Raw genomic sequence first — 16,867 nt, forward strand, 5'->3', positions numbered from 1 at the left:
AATGTAGTTTCCTACGCTGCCCCCGCTGTTGTCACCCGCGTTGTGTTGGTGTGAGAGGGGCTCTGGCACCCTCCTGTGTTTGTGTCGTTTAGGCAGGATTTCTAGGTTGTTTGGTATTTTGGTTTGTTTTTTTTTTAATTTTTTCTTGGAAAGTGTCAGGAGCTCGATGTGGGTGACGTCCTTGGGGGTGACATCCTTGGGGGGGGTGACAGGGACTCCTGTGTCACCCCACATGTCCAGGAGGGAGCAGCTGAGGTGGTCACTGCATGCGGCTGCAGCTGTTGGGAGGCACCAGGTGTGGGAGAAAAGTCCCCCCAGAGCTCTCCCGGGCAGGCTGTGAGTGGGGTGGGCTCCATCTCTCCTTCCTCCTCCTCCTCCCCACCTGCTCTCTAGCCGGAGTCAACCTCTGCCTTTCCAGCCCCCCTCTCACAGGAGCCTCGCTGCCCACCAGTGGGGGGGCTGGAGCTGATCAGACACGAGGCTCCATCCTGCACCCCCTGTGCTCGTTCCCCAGCGTTGCCCCAGACCCCGTGTAGGTACAACAAGGGATGTGGTGGGGGAAATGACTGCCTGGAGGGGAGTGGGCTGAGAGGACAGGGAGGCTGCAGAGGGCTGGGGGAAGGACCCTGAAGGGCCCATTCCCATCCCACCCCATCCCATCCCACCCCATCCCATTCCCTCCATGGCCTCGGGAAGTCAACTTAACCTCTCTGCCTCAGTTTCCCCATCTGCAAGGTGTGTGGGGAATGATTCTGCTTACCTCACCAGGCTGTTGGGAGGCATGAGCAGTGTGTGAAGTGTTCTCTAAATGTGATGTATTATTATTATTATTATTATTATTATTATTACAATTACTATTATTTTGTGTCATAGGGTTACTCAGCAGCCACCCCGGTCTCCTGGGGGGCTGAAGGGTGGTGGCACTGCTGTCCCTGTGCCACGGTGGGTGCTGAGGGGTGGGCAGCAAGGGCGTGGGGGGAAAGGTTTGGTGCATGGGTGCAAAATCCAAGACAACAGCTCTGGGGGCTTGGGGAGGGGGGCTGGGGCAGAGCCCCTTCCTGCCTTGGGTGAACTCGTACAGGTTTGCTTTTTGCCTTTCCGTCTTCGCCCTCCTGCGAGGGGCTCTAAGGCTGTCGTCTCCTTAGCAACATTTCCCCATTTGATGTTGTGATTCTGACTATTGTAAAGGGTTGAAATAAAGCTTATAGATGTTCCTCCTCAGCTTGGGCCTGTTTGTGTGAGGGTGGGAAAGCTGGGCTGGGGGTGGGTGGTGGCACAGTCAGGAGGCACCTGGTGTCCCATCAGGTGGCAGAAGGCATGAAGAAAGGGGTAAAGGAATTGTGTTGTCTCCTTTGCCTTCAAAACACCATGAAATTCTCCCTTCCTCCTGCCCATCCCACCCAGCTCCTCAAACCAGCAGTGGGCCAAGCAGGACACCCGTGGAGTCCTGCACCAGCTTTGACCAAAGAGGGGTCTGAGAGGCAACCACCACCTTCCAGCAGGCTGCTCCCCTACCAGCTTTGAAGGAAATGAAAAAAAAAAAACCAGCCAAACAAACAAAAACAAACACCCAAGCCCCCCCCAAAATCTTTACTCCTTCAGCTGAACACCCATGAGGGATGTGGTCTGAGATCCTAACACCCCTCAGTGAGGTTCTGCCCCATGGCCACTGTCCCCATGGCCCCACGCTCAGCACACAGCATCCCACTCCCACCCTGGGGCAGAAATCCCCCCTCAGGCAGTCTCAGCTGCTGGGGCTGCTTCCCCTTGGCCCCTCCCAGCACCCGGTGCTGTTACAGGGACCCCGCTAGCTCCTTGGTCTTACAAACACAGTGGAGGAACCCCCACACCCCTCCCCTCTCACCCCTTCTCTTCCCAGGCTCCAGGCTAAAGAAGCCAAAGAACCAGAAGCTTCAGACTGCGCTCAGTCACTGAAATAAAATAAATAGAAAAAAAATGAAGAGGACAGAGGCAGTTACTACTCTATCCCTTTTTATTGTCTTTAATCTATGTTGTAAAAAGATCCAGTATCACATAACAGCCACTGAAGTATCCCAATATCACACTAGTTCTGAACCATTTAGACAATAGTTTAGTCTTTTTTTTTTTTTTCCTTTTTTTCACACCCCCCCCCCCCCCTTTTTTTTTTTTTTTTTTTTTTTGGTTTTTTTGTTTTTTTAAACCTGCTGGAAGGGAAAACCATACTGCCCATTATACAGGCCAAAAAAAGAAACAAACACTGGTCAAATAATAGTGACAACTTCAAGCAAGTGAAATGAAGATGAAAAGTTTTGCGTGAACACAGGCTGCAGGACTCCCCCAGGGCCCCGTGCTGGTGCATCCAGGACAACAGAGCTGAGAAGCTCCAGGAGCACAGAACCCCCCCAGCCCCCCGGAGTGGGTCCCCAGTCCCCACAGCCCCACAGCCCTTTGTGCTTTTTTGCCCCCAGCCGCTGGCACCGTGGGGCTCCCACATCCCCCCCCCCCAGGTACATCAGCTCTGATGGCAGAGGCCACAGCTTCGTTAATTAAAGCCCATGACAAGTAAATTAAATCTTCAGTAGAGAACAACTGGGAGGACCCAAAGGGTGACCCTCGAGAAAGGAAGGCAGCTCCTGGGGACTGGAACCCCCCTTCTGCCATCACTCCCCCCCTGCAGCCAACCCGAGGGGTGGCCCTGGTTCCCCAGCACCCCGGCTGCTTCGAGTTCAGATACAAAGAGCATTAAGAAAATGGGAAATAAAAACAAATGATCCCAGGCCACTGCCCCTGGCTGAGCTGCTGGGGAAAGCAGCAGCCATCTCCTCCCCCCCTCCAGCACCACTCACAGCCTCCCCCCGACCCCAGCCAGGGCCCAAGGCTCCAGCGAGGACCCCGCAGCCCGGGGACCCCGTTCCCCTCCCGCACGGCCCCGGCCCGAGGGCTCCCGTGTGTTACAAACATGAAGAAGCCTCACAACAGCCCTGTGAGGTAGGTCACTGTCTTCATTTGACAGGGAATCCAAGGCAAAGCTGGGATTAAACTCCAGGTTTTTCATGTAAATGCTGTGCCGGTCATAAATCCTCCTTTCCACAGAAATATATGGTCCCCTGTTTGTAGAAAACAAAGAATTTTTGGTGCCTCTGCTCCTGGCTTCCCGCAGGAGAAGGCTCTGACAGGCAGACTGGCATCCACCACCATGTCCTGTGCTGCATGAGTTACAGGGATCCGGCCTCCTCGGCATTGGGAGAACAAGAAATTAAAAAACAAACCCAAAAAGAAAGAGTAATAACAACACAAGAGGACAAAGAGTACAGGGGAAGGAGAAGTCACGGCTCAGACTCCACGCGTGGGGCAGGCAGGGCCCCCGTGGTGAGGGTCTTGTTAGAGATCCCACGTGGAACCTCACGTCCATCTGGTGCCTTGAGGGTTTCCTCCTCTCCCACAGCCTCAGGGGAGTCGGGATGCTGAGGGATGCTCCCCACCCCTCGCAGATCCACGCTCGGCCCGGCCCCCGGAGCAGGCACGGCCACGGCGTCCATCGTCCTCCTGGCACCGAGCTGCTGCTCCAGCCTGGCCCCGTGGGGATGGGGCCCAGGAGGGCCCGGAGTGGCCTCGTCCTTGCCTTCCAGTCCGGGGACTGACGCCGTGAAGAGCGGAGGAGGTGGGGGTGTCCAGGAAGCTCGGGTCCTTGGGGCACTCCCAGTCCATTCCAGGCGAGGCTGCGCTGGTTCTTCCCAGGCGGTGACCATGCACGGAGCCGAGAGCGGGAGGTTCAGACAACATTAATCTTCTAGGATGGAGAAGAGATGACTTCACAAGGGATAAATAGAACTTTTATTTAAATAAACATTTGTGAACATCTTTATACAAATTACAAGTCCCCACACAAATCCTCCAGCTCTGCCTAAGCACCAAAGCTGCCAGGAGGGCCTTTGAGGAGATCCACTAGGATGTCGAGCAGCTGGCTGTGCTGGTGGTGCAGGTCCCCGGGGATGGCGGCCATCTCGTAGCACAGGCACGTCTCCACCATCTTGGAGAGCGACACGCGGAAGTCACGCAGGAGGCGGATGGTGTAGGAGTCCCCCTCCAGCACCAGGAGGTCACTGTCTGTCAGGGAGACTGTTGCTCTCCAGCCATCATCTTAGTGGGAACAAGAGAGGAGGTGAGAAGCAGGAATGGTGCTGGCCTGTTCCAGCCTGTCCTGGATGCTTGGCCCCCTCCACCACCGGTACCAGGGGCAGCACGGGTCCTCTCCACATATTTTAGCTCAGAGTCTCAGGCCTCAGCTGAGCCAAACAGTTCCCAACAAAGCCAGACAAGCTCTCTGCCCCATCACACTGGGATCTTCCCACTGTTTCCCACAGGAACGGGGCTGAAGGCACAACCCGTCTGAGCTCAAGGGCTTAGAGAGCAACCACAGCACTGCCAAACCCAGGAGCCAAAGCACCACATCCCTGGGGAGGAAGAAGAGCTCCCTCCTCCCCACACACCTGCCCAGCTCCTCATTCCCCAGGGAAGAGCCTCCAGGCACAAGCCAGCCTGCAGCTCCCCTTCCCTGTCTGCTTGGAGAACTACAGCTGATAAATCATCCCCTTTGTGGCCCAAACACAGCAACACCTGATCCAAAGCAAGAGGCTGAGAAAGCAGAAGGCCAAGGAAACGTGCAGAGCTGCTCAGAGAGGTCAGGGTGGCACCCAGCAGTACCTTGGACTGTAGGGGTGGGGTGCCTGGGGTGTCAGGAGGGCCCTGCAAGCACTCACACTCACCTCGGACGTGGATGTCCGTGTCAGTCATGAGCAGCACAGCCAGAGGGTGGACCTGGGAGGAGTCCCTCACAAACACTCCCCCGTTGGACTTCACCGCCATGAAGTACGTCAGCCAGCGGCTGTACAGCTTGGATGCCTCCCTGCACAGGAGGAGCTTCATCAGCCACAGACAGAGACTTCTCTGGCAGTGGCACACACACACTGGGGTCCTGCATGATCTCCACCCTCCTCCCGTGTGACAGACAGAGAGATGTTGCTCACCCACCTGTTGATTGTTGACTTGTGGAGCAGGACGGTGCCGGCCTTTGTCCTGTAGGCATAGCTGTTGGGTTTGAACTTCCCCTGACGGGTCACTTTGCCTTGTCTCACCTGAAAGGAGAAGAACATCACCACCACCTGCCCAGCCAGCAGGCACTGCCCATCTGCAGCTCTCCCCATGGCTCTCTCTCCTACACGTGGGGAGGGACAAGTATGTTCCTCCACTCCCAGAAGCTCTGCTGTGTTAGCTGGGGACATTCATGGGGGTGAGCAGACCTGGCAGTCACCCAGCACAACCCAATGAGCAGCAAACACGAGGAGGAAGATGCCACCTCAGTGGCTCCCTGATCAAGCTACAAGAACCCAAGCATGGAGCTGTGCAGGCTGGGAGGACCACTCCTCACAAGGAGGGATCCAGGCACAGCAGTGGAGCAGCACAGAGAAGCACAAGGAGGACACATGCCTGGGACACAAGCACCTCAACGTTTCCTTAGGTGAGATGCAGTTACCAGCAAGCCCAGGAGATGATAGAAGAGGAGGGAATTAGTACCTGGATGAGGTTGGGGTAGAGCCCAGCCATGAGGACACCCTTGACCAGTTCTTCCTCTTCACTGTACTGGTTACATACAGATGAGGGCATGGTACAGTCAGATGGGGATGACACCAAGAAGGCTTCATAGAGGTTCTCAGAGAACTGCTTGACAAGGCCTAGAGGTAGGAGACAGCCCCAGGCAATGAGATTCACCCTCTCTCTCCTTCACCCCACCATGAACAATTCAGCACCAGCTCTGGCCACGGTGGCTCAGCCTCAGTGCTAGGACAGCAGACTTGTTCTGCCTGTGGCCTCCCTGGCATCCAGGGCCATACCTGCACCCAGGAGCACCACAGCCAGAACCCATGCTGACTCTGGTGCCCCTGCCCAGTCAATCCTACTTTCTCCACTGCATCCTTCACTGGTTTCTCAGCCCTTCCAGGTGCCAGCAGCAGAGCTCAGACTCACCGTTGATGAAGCGCAGGCTGGGGCCATACAGGTAGTAGTCCTGCAGGTAGTTGTCCCTGGCACGGCTGTCCCTGCGCCTCAGCACCTCCTCCCAGCCTGCCACAGCTCGGACAAAGGCAAGGTGATCACTCCCACTCTCCCTGCTCAGCACAGCCTTGGCCTGGGACACAGAAAAACAGAGTCACCTGAGTGCTCAGCCCCTTCCCTGCCCCTTCTCTGCCTTCCTCTAGAAGATGCACCTGGGTTGAGGTAAACACATGGATGAACATGGGCTGGAAGGAGAAGAGACTGAGGGCAGCCCTGAGGAGGACTTGGGGGTGGGGGTGGAGCAGAAGCTCAATGTGAGCCCCCAGTGTGTGCTCGGAGCCCAGAAACCAACCAGGTCTTGGGGGCATCAGAAGGAGCACGGAAGTTGGTTAAGGGAGGGGATTCTCCCCCTCTGCTCTGCTGAGCCCCCCCTGCAGTGCTGTGCCCAGGTCTGGAGTCCCCAACCCCAGAAGGACACAGAGCTCCTGGAAGGTGTCCAGAGCAGAGCCACTCAAATGCTCAGAGGGCTGAGCACCTCTCTGGGAAGCCAGGCTGAGGGATTGGGGTTGTTCAGCCTGGAGAAGAGGAGGCTCCCAGGGGAGCTCAGAGCAACCTCCCAATATCTGAAGGGGCTCCAAGAAAGCTGGGGGAGGGCTTTGGACACGGGGGGGTAGGGAGAGGAGAAGGGAAATGGGTTAAAACTTGGAGAGAAAGGGGAGATTGAGGTTGGAGATGGGGAAGGAATTCTTGGATTTGAGGCTGGTGAGACATTGGCCTCAGCATCTGTGTTAGATAAAAACCTGAGGCTCTGGGCAGAACTTCTAGCAGTCTGCCAGTACCTGAAGAGCCCCCAGAAAAGCTGAGGAGGGACAATTTACAAGGGCCTGGAGTGATAGGATGAGGGGGAAGAGTTTCAAAGTGGAAGAGAGGAGATTGAGTTGAGATATTAGGAGGGAATTGTTTGGGGTGAGGGTGCTGAGCCCCTGGGTGCCCAGGTTGCCCAAGGAAGCTGTGGCTGCCCCATCCCTGGCAGTGTTGAAGGTTGGATGGGGCTTGGAGCCCCCTGGGCTGGGGGAGGGGTCCCTGATGATGCAGGGAGCTGGGACGGGATGAGCTTTAAGGTCCCTTCCAACCCAAACCACTCCATGACTCCAAGCTCCTGACCTTGTCCACCTCAGCACGGTTCTGCAGGCTGCTGCTGAAGGGGTCCCTGGTGAGGCAGGAGACGATGACGAGCAGGGGGTGGAGGCAGCGGTAGATGGAGGCCAGGACGATGGCCTTGGCCAGCCGCGGGTCTGTGGAGATCTGAGCCAGGCGCTTGCCCAGGGTGGTGAGGGCCTCCCGCTGGTCCAGGACACCTGAAACACAGCCACCCGTGAGGGGACACCCATCAGCCCCACGTGGGGACAAGGTGGTGGCTCTGGGGAGCTGCCAGGAGAACCCTTCCTACCAGGACTGAAAGGTTTGGTGACCTCTAGATGAGGCACAGCACAGGTGCCTGCAATAAGCACCCAAACTTCCCAGGCCAAAAAAAAGGCTGACTCAGCCAGATGACAATCTCCAAGAGTCCAGCTTTAACTCCAGGTCACATCTTTCCTTCCTTGGCAGTGTCCAAGTCCAGGTTGGACAGGGCTTGGAGCAACCTGGGCTGGTGGGAGGTGTCCCTGCCCATGCAAGGGGCTGGAATGAGGTGACCTCGAAAGTCTCCTCCAACCCACCAGTCTGGTATATTCTACAATTCTGTCTTTCACACACATACTTTTTAAACCTTGAGAAGTTCTTCCCACTTGCTTCTTGAGCAAAGCAGCGTGGGAAATAAAACAGTCCCACAACGTGTGAGGTTTGGGAAGTCCCCGTCGGCTGCCATCCCTGTCTAGGGAGCACCCTACCCAGCCTATCCCACAGGATCCTCTGCCAACTCCCACCTCCCATGTTTAGACAGCAAACATGTTCCCATCACACCCACAGCAGGACACAGCATTAGCTCACCAATCTCCTGCAGCAAGATGACTGCTTCATCCACAGCTTTGATGTCAGGGCTATCCAGGGCCTTGGAGAGAAACTCAACTGCCTGTAATGCAGAGGGGAAAGGGAAAAGGGAAAAAGAAAGGGATGTTTCCCAGACAGCAGTGTGGGATAGCCCTCGGGAGCCCACTGCCCTGCCCCAGGGCCCCAGACTGCTACACGGTTTCCTCTGCCTGCAGGGATATGAGCTCCACCCCCTCTTTCCTTGCAGAGCCTTTCAAATATACCCTGTAATCTAAATATTCTGTACATTTCCTGGTCCCAACTTCCCCTAGGAAAGGGAAGGAAAGGAAGAATTAAAGTCACCAACACTTTGGGTTTTCCCTACTCCTCTCTGTGGACAAATCATGTCTCTGGAACCAGTACCAGGCAGCCCACATCCCGCCGTCTCAGTGGGCTGCAGGTTTTGCACAGGGTGTGTCCTCCCGTGCTTACTGTTTTCTCTGGCATGTGGATCTTGGCCTGGACCACCAGGTTCTCCAGCGGGGTGCGGAGGATCTCTGGAACTTGGTAAGTGGGCATCTTGTCCAGGCGGCTGCGGGGGAAGAGGTGGTAGGCAAACCCTGACTGACAGCGGCCAGCACGGCCCCGCCTCTGCACCACGTTGGACTTGGACACCCAGACTGTCTCCAGGCAGGACACCTAGGAGAAGGAAAAGGCATGGATTGAGTAGGTATGAACTGAGTGTTCAGCCTGGAGAAGAGGAGGCTCCCAGGTGAGCAACCTTCCAATATCTGAAGGAGCTACAAGAAAGCTGGGGGAGGGCTTTGGTCAGGGAGGGGTAGGAAGAGGAGAAGGGAAATGGGTTAAAACTTGGAGAGAAAGGGGAGATTGAGGTTGGAGATGGGGAAGGGATTCTTGGATTTGAGGCTGGTGAGACATTGGCCTCAGCATCTGTGTTAGATAAAAACCTGAGGCTCTGGGCAGAACTTCTAGCAGTCTGCCAGTACCTGAAGAGCCCCCAGAAAAGCTGAGGAGGGACAATTTACAAGGGCCTGGAGTGATAGGATGAGGGGGAAGAGTTTCAAAGTGGAAGAGAGGAGATTGAGTTGAGATATTAGGAGGGAATTGTTTGGGGTGAGGGTGCTGAGCCCCTGGGTGCCCAGGTTGCCCAAGGAAGCTGTGGCTGCCCATCCCTGGCAGTGTTGAAGGTTGGATGGGGCTTGGAGCCCCCTGGGCTGGGGGAGAGGTCCCTGACCATGCAGGGGGTTGGGACTGGATGAGCTTTAAGGCCCCTTCCAACCCAAACCATTCTATGCTCCCACAGTTCCCTGTCCTGCTTAAATCCAGCTTTGCAGCCAGTCCACAGGCCTCAGACACTCCTCACCACTGCTCAGTCATCCTGCTGAAGGGCAGGAAAAGCCCTGCCCCCCCTCCTGCATCCTGCAGTGCCAGTTACCAGCAGGCAGCAGCTTCAAGACCCGATGAGAGAAGATGGATGAGACCCTGATGCCATCTGCTGGACACCTGCCCTGGCTTCACATCACCCTGCTCGGCTGGGAGCTGCCAGCAGAGCATGGTTCCTGCCTCCCCCACCACAGTCCTGCTGTGTGCTGGCACAGCCACTGCAGGGTCTGCTTTGTGGGTTAAACCTGAGCAAATATAAAAGAGTTGAAATGTTCCGAGGTGTGAACTGTCACCTGGCCCTGTAAGAAGGGTCACCCCAACCCCAGGCACTGCTCCAGCCTTGGGGCAGAGCAGCTGCAAAGTGCCCCGGGGGGTTGGGTGACACCCAGCTGAACATGAGCTCAGTGTGTGTCCAGGTGGCCAAGGTGGCCACCAGCATCCTGGCTGGGACCAGCACTGGGGTGGGCAGCAGGAGCAGGGCAGGGATCATCCCCTGTGCTGGGCACTGCTGAGGCTGCACCCCCAATCCTGGGGTCAGTTCTGGGTCAGAAAAGAGATATTGAGGGGCTGGAGAGTGTGCAGAGAAGGGAATGGAGGTGGGGAAGGGTCTGGAGCACAAGGAGAAGGTCTGGAGAGCATGGAGGAGGGGTTGGAGAAGATGGAGAAGGGTCTGGAGAAGTTGTGAGGAGCAGCTGAGGGCCCCGGGGGTGTTGATCCTGGAGCAGAGGAGGCTGAGGGGAGACCTTGTGGCTCTCTGCAACCCCCTGAGAGGAGGTTGGAGCCAGGGGGGGTCGGGCTCTGCTCCCAAGGAACAAGGGATGGGACAAGAGGAACTTTTGGCACAACTCAAGTGGTGCCAGGGGAGGTTTAGGTTGGAGCTGGGGAAGAATTTCTCCCTGGAAAGGGTTGTCAGGGCCTGGCCCAGGCTGCCCAGGGCAGGGCTGGAGTCCCCATCATCCCTGGAGGGGTTTCAGAGCCCTGGGGATGTGGGGATGAGGGACATGGGCTGGGGGTGGCCTGGGCAGTGGTGGATTTGTCTTCAGTTTCTTTGGAAACCCTGGGCTTGGGCCTGTCAGTGAGGAGCCTGGCAAAGGCAAACACTGTCCCCAAGCAGGGACACGGTGGCCGTGCCCCAGTGGCAAATGGGAAGCAGCTCTATCATCCCATTAACAGCACCTCAAATGCTGCTCTAAAAACATCCAGTAGCTCCAGTATGTCCTAGAACACCCAAGAGGTGAGAGAGCACCAGTACCTTGGTCTTTAGATCGTAGCGTTCCTCCTTGTGCGTGCCACTGTCCACCACGTGGACAATGTCATTGATGGTGATGGAGGTCTCAGCAATGTTGGTGGCCAGGACAATCTTCCTGACACCAGGGGGAGGCCGCTGGAAGATGTTTTGCTGGTCCATCATGGGGATGTTGGAGTGCACTAGGAGATAAAACACAGTCAGACCTGCCCTGCTGAGCTGCTTTGCAGTACAAGGCCAAGGTGGGCAGATTCTGAGCCCTGCTGTACCATCACCTCCTGTTTCCAGAAATGGGGAACAGGGATGGGGACACCACTTGTAATACTGATGGTCATTGTTAGGACATTCTTACCAGCCAGACCCCAGGAAAACCCTTCCACACATCAGCTGGAGAGGCTTCATTTCACTTGTTTCAACCTATGGCTCAACATCAGCAGGAGCTCTGATGACTCCTGTCCCAGTGAGGGTGATGCCACCACCAGAACATCCCCAGGCCCCAAGCAGAAGTCCCAGTCCTTCCCACAGTCCAGTTCTGCAGCTCCCCCTTTCATTTCCCCTGCCTCTGGGGCATGGAAACAGGGTATCCTCTCTGCCACTTGGTCAAAAATGACCAGTGAAGGCCTGTAACTCTTTTACATCATGGACTTGCCCTGTTACTGATCACTGATGGGGAGAAATTCCCAGCAGCAGCAGCAGCACAGGACAGCAGGGGAGCACAATAACAATGCAGGTTTCACAGAACACCACTTGCATTTATTAGCAACTGAGCAGCTTAAAGCTGTGCTCCTGGCTGGCCTTATTTGATACTGAACAGGGAGGACTCTTAAAAAAAAAGCAAAACAAAAACAACAACAAAAAAACCACCCAACAAACCAACCCCTAAAAATCTTGGAGCCCTGCAGAGTAGTAGTGGCTTTTGTTACAAACTTCCCTCACAAGATCGAGAGCACTAAATTCCCTGATCACAGCTGAGCTGCAGAGGACATCTCATCCCACAAAACAGGTCTTGAAGATCTTTTCTCTGTAGGCTCCAGCAATGAGGAGTTTAGAAGTTTCCTCCTAGCCTAATTTGGCACTGCTGGAGGCACAGAGGAAGCCTGTTCCTTTGATCACACACAGGTCTGGATGGCCCCTCCTGGGAGGACTCATTTGTGCTCAACACGAACAATTACACCCCAGGTATCTACACCAGAGCCTCCAAGCTCACTCTGCAGCAGAGCACAACAAGCTGAAGGGACTCATCGAGTCTCCTGGGCTCTCCATTCCCCTTGAATCCTGGGGAGAAAAGGTCTGGAGCTGCCAGCTCACCTGGTAGGACGAGGTAGCGGCTGTTCTGAGAGCCGAGCATCTCCAGCAGGCGCTGCTGCACTCCTTTGATCTCCTGCCAGCCAGGGAGGAAGCAGAGGATCCCACCTGGAACAGAGCAAGACTTGAGAACACTGGGACTGCTGCTGCTGCACAAAAGGGACACTTGGTATTTCCCCACAGCAACCTTTAGGCCAGGAAACTCAAAGAAAAGTAGGGCCAGGGTCCAGGATGTCTCCTGCCAGGTGATCCCAGAGGAAAACTGCATCGTATTTATCATGACCAAATGACAGACACAGACATGTCAGACCCAGGGGAATCTTCATCTAGATTTGGTACCTGCTTCTGTGAGCTCCTCAGGGAAAGGCTTTAGAGCCAGAAGGAAACCAGGCTACCTGTTAGTTTGAGGGTGATTATCTTCTACTAGCTCTGAACCACCTAAAAGTCTTAGAAATCTGAGAGTCCTGCCTTCTTCACTAAAACATCACCTGCCAGGCAAAGGTGTTTCACAGGGATGGAAAATACCAAAACTGTGCAGCACAAGCCTGCAAATGCTGGAGCACAGACAAGTCTTGGCCTTCACCCCAGGAACTGCTTTACCTGAGGACACTAAAACTGAGGAGTCAGATGCTGTGTTATCCAGACTCCAAATTAGCTCATGCTACACTGTTTGAAACCACCCAGTTCACCAGGAACCTGAGGCAGCCTTGCAGATGTCAGCTCAGCATCACATTTTCTCTGCTGGGTTCCCTTCCCTCCCCTCAAACAAAAGCCAAGAGCAGGGAGGCAAAAGAGAACCTACCTGGTTCTCCATGGGCATCAATCTGGAGAACAAGGTCGGTGATCAGATCAAGATCAAGGACACATTCATCATCTGATTGCTGGACAAAACAGAAGGACACAGGCAGGTTAAGTGAATGGCAGTCTAGCAGGCAGCAGAAAGGCACAAAGCCTCCCAGAGCATCTTCTGCACAGAGCAAACACCTGTACTTGGACAGCCTGGCCAGAACTAGGAGCCAGGAACCTCAGGAGCCTGGTTTTGGTTCCATCTGGAACCTGCTCTGATCACAACTGCTGCCAGATTCCTCTGCTGTGCAGTGAGAATACACAGTCCCTTTGCAGTTAGCCAGATCTGGAAGCTGGGATTTCTGTACCTCTACAGAACAGCACCTAACAAATAATAAAAAAAAAATTACAAAAAATTTCTGTGGACAAAACTGTGCCATATGCACCCAGAATGTCAAATCCACCAGGCAGAGAGCAGCAGATTTCCACCTCTCAGTAATTTGGAATAATCCTACCAGGTCATCTCAAAAAAGCACAGGTAAAAAAAACCCAGCCACAACAGCAAGAAGATCACCCCTAAGGCAATGGGACACCCTCAGCAAGTTTGCTGCTGATACAAAACTGGGAGAGGTGGCTCAGGCACCAGATGGTTGCTCAGTCACAGGGAGGGACCTCTGGAGAAATGGGCTGACAGCTTCTGGTCCAGCAGGCTGGATTAGGACATGTCTAGAGGTTGTAGGCAACCTCAACAATTCTGTCACTCCATGCTCCACAAGTCAAATAAGATAACTCAAAGCAAAGAGCATGTGTCTGGAGGGCATTTTCCAGAGGAATAGCTGCAAAAAGCAGCAATCAGGGAACTCAGTCATGCAGGACTGGTAGCAGACTGCTCTAAGCCATAACCACCCTAGTCTGGGACTGGGCTTGCCCAGGGTATGCAGACATTCAAGTCTGTGTCTGTATATATACATCCAAGTACAGCAAGCTGTTGGCTGACTCAAACATAAACACACTTCACCTTGAAGAGGGACAAAAGTAACTCAGACCCAAATCTGAAGTCATCTTTGTCTGTAATTTAACCAAAACACGCTGGGATTCTACTAAGCTGACTTTACCTCACTGGGGTTGATGTGGAGTTAAAGCTAAGCAAACACTGTCCAAAAACCACAGGGAAGAGGGACCAGTTCCAGGCCCAACCTCTCCCCTGCTGGCAGGCCAGGAGTCAGCTCCTCATCCAAGGCAAAGAGCTGAAACCCACCTTGATCTCGTAGTGCCGGTGTCGGTGCCGGCCCAGCTTGGCCAAGATCTCCTCCAGGTAGTACTCCTTCACTGGGTACATGAAACCTGGCACCTTCACCACGGGGCAATCCCCAAAGTAGTGGGAGAAACGCTGGTTATCTCCCGTGGCACTCATCAGGACCAGGCGCAGGTCGGGGTTCAGCTTCTGGATGCCCTTCAGCAGGATGAGCAGGAAATCCGTGTTGACGTCTCGCTCGTGGACCTCATCCACCACCACGTGGCTGACCCCCTCCAGGCTGGGGTTGCCCTGCAGCTTCCGCAGCAGGATGCCCACGGTGCAGAAGAGCAGAGCTCCTCCCCGGGCAGGTGGCTTGCTTTCCAGTCGCACCTGGTAGCCCACGTTCTTCCTCATGTTGGGACCCAACTCCTGCGCCACGCGTTGGGCGACCGAGATGGCGCTGATCCTCCTGGGCTGGGTGATCACCACGTTGCAGCGGGCGCCGCGGCCCTCCAGGATGTAGTGCTCCAGCAGGAGCTGAGGGATCCTCGTGGTTTTCCCACAGCCCGTGTCTCCTGCTATTACCACCACGGGGTTCTGCTCGATGGCTGACAGGATGGTGTCCTTATGAGGATCTACTGGTAGCGGGTGGCTCTCCTGCCACGAGGATCCTCTCCTTTTCCAGAGGGCCAGGAGATTCTGGCTCAGACGGACCTCCTCTGCTTCCAGCATGGGTATGTATGTCTTCCCTGTGATTGCATCACTGATGGCACCAGATTCCTTGCTCAGGTTCATCATGTCATCGGCGATCCGGGGCCTGGATTCCCTGATGTCCACGGGATACTGGGAGAGATGGAGAAAGTTGGCAGGGACAGAGATTAGTACTGGTCCTGAGAAGGACAGAAAGAAGCAAGTGTCTGGAACAGACTCAGCCTTTGGCTTTGGAGTCACCATGAAGCTTTGCTGTAACCTCCAGGCTCTGCCAAAGCCTCTTCAGTTCAGGTAATGCAGCCCTTCAGGTTCTGAGCTGAGGTTCTTTCAACTCGGGCAGCTCCCTGCCTTTTCCTCCTTTATTTTACATCCAGTGATGTAAGCTCTGCAAGTCAGAGGCTACACTGTGTGCAAGTGATGCAACTACTGGAAACTATCAAGCTACACCACTCTGCCCTCCCTCAGGAAGCCCAGACCCGTAACTTGCACAAACTCTAAGTGTGCAGCTAAGCCAGAAACATTCTGTTTGGGCAAAAGAAAAAACACCAGTTCCATATCCCACAGGAAGAACTAAAAGGAGCAAGAATTGGTCAGGAATTGTCTAGAACACAAATCAGGGATTGAAATCATCAGGATTAAAAGTCCAGCTCCAAATCAGAATGACTTGGGTCACCCAGAAGCAGCTGCTGTCATAAGTGCAGTCTTGGCTTTTTAAGGCATTCACTAATGCTCTGTTAAAGGTCACCTGAGATCTCCACTGTCTGGGCCCAAGTGCAGAGTGACTTCAGTGACTTGCCAGCTTCCAAACACAGGCATTGCTTTTAATGACTTCAATAATAAATTACACACATTTGTATGTGAGCTACACTCAGGCTCATCTTAATGCAGCACTAACTCCTGCTTTGACAGCAAATGCTCCTAAGGGACTGTTTCTCAGCACTGCTTCAGCTCCCGTGTGTGTCTGCTCACCACAGGCCCACCAGGAAGAGGGATCCCCTGAGTGAAAGCACCAGCAGGTACCTGTGGGCCTGCACCCACCACTGACATGCAGTGCTGTGAGAGACAGTCCTGAGGGAAATGTGCAAGTACCACCAGGTCCTTGTAAAGCTGAGGCACAACCAGAGCTTAAGGGCACTAACACAATCATAACCCTACAGAGGAGGCTATCAGCAAGGCAAAACATCCCAGAACCCAAACAGAGAGCAGTCACAGACACAGAAAGTCCACTGCCCAGAAAGGTTGTCCCTTCCCCAAAGGCCAGCAGAGACCCAGCATTTTTTTATGGCAAACTATGACACCTTCAGCATTTTGATGTGAAGCTCTGGGCCCCTGTGCAGCCCCTGAGGAGAAATGAGATCAGGCAGAGGTGTTCTCAGGCAGCTGCAGAAGCCTTACATGGTTCAGATAGTTCTCAATCTTGCGCAGGGTTGCTTCAGGGACTTTGATGTGGCAGGGCTTCCTCTGGTTCTCCCCGAGCTCCCGCAGGGAAGTCATGTTGTACATAGCATGGCTGAGGGGGTTGTTGTTCTTGTCCACCAAGCCCAGGCTCTGCAAAGGAAGAGGTAAACACAATCAGACACCAGACTGCTGCACATGTGTCCTGTGTGTTTGGATGGGCAAACTCCTACCCCATATCCCAAATCCACAGAGTAAGAAACAAGACATGATCTCATCTGATCTTCAGTGAAACAGGCACACTGGAGCCAACTGCTGCCTGACCCCAACGTTCACAAGGTCTTCAACAGACCCACTGAAGAAGAGCAGTCACAATTCTATCAAAAAAAACCCAACCCCCTCTGGCAAAGGGTTGTTAACTCTCGTTGTGGTTCTAGCATATTGTGCCAATTCAGTAAGTCCTACACTATTTCTTGGACTTCCCTCCCTGCTGGCTCTGGAGTCTGCAGCAGTGTGTCTGGATTTGTCCACTTAGGAGAATGAGAAGATTGCCTTAGCAGACAGCAGCAAGGTGGCCAAGAGCACAGGCTAACGTTTCCAGGGTGATCCTCACACATCCCTTCACTGAGGGCTCTAAAAAAGCACAACAGCCTTCACAGGTCATCACAGACACTAGAGGGGTACAAAAGCAGTTTGGGCTGAATCCCAAGGATGGGAAATACAGGTTTATTAAGTGTGAAGCCCCAGATAAAAAGTCTCAGGCTCAAAGGTCAGGTGGAAAG

The 16,867-nt window shown here is 54.3% G+C and overlaps 1 protein-coding gene across 6 annotated transcripts in view; it reads right to left on the reverse strand.

Annotated features, from left to right (window-relative positions):
• Positions 1–1,979: 1,979 nt before the first annotated feature.
• Positions 1,980–16,867, reverse strand: part of DHX30 (DExH-box helicase 30) — a 37,510-nt gene continuing 22,622 nt past the window's right edge. For 5 of the 6 annotated variants that reach the window (XM_030444912.1, XM_030444914.1, XM_030444913.1 and 2 more), the window contains 13 exons: positions 16,086–16,238; positions 14,001–14,822; positions 12,759–12,837; positions 11,960–12,064; positions 10,658–10,833; positions 8,494–8,700; positions 8,023–8,104; positions 7,198–7,391; positions 6,007–6,166; positions 5,557–5,714; positions 5,014–5,117; positions 4,749–4,888; positions 2,129–4,122 (listed from right to left, as the gene is read on the reverse strand). In XM_030444912.1, coding sequence (XP_030300772.1) covers positions 3,887–4,122; positions 4,749–4,888; positions 5,014–5,117; positions 5,557–5,714; positions 6,007–6,166; positions 7,198–7,391; positions 8,023–8,104; positions 8,494–8,700; positions 10,658–10,833; positions 11,960–12,064; positions 12,759–12,837; positions 14,001–14,822; positions 16,086–16,238 — 2,616 coding nt within the window. In that variant the 3' untranslated portion in view covers positions 2,129–3,886. Of the gene's footprint in view, positions 4,123–4,748; positions 4,889–5,013; positions 5,118–5,556; positions 5,715–6,006; positions 6,167–7,197; positions 7,392–8,022; positions 8,105–8,493; positions 8,701–10,657; positions 10,834–11,959; positions 12,065–12,758; positions 12,838–14,000; positions 14,823–16,085; positions 16,239–16,867 lie in introns of all 6 variants that reach the window. The other variant, XM_030444908.1, reaches the window with a different exon arrangement.

The sequence above is a fragment of the Calypte anna genome, chromosome 2, assembly GCF_003957555.1.
Source record: "Calypte anna isolate BGI_N300 chromosome 2, bCalAnn1_v1.p, whole genome shotgun sequence".
NCBI lineage: Eukaryota > Metazoa > Chordata > Aves > Apodiformes > Trochilidae > Calypte > Calypte anna.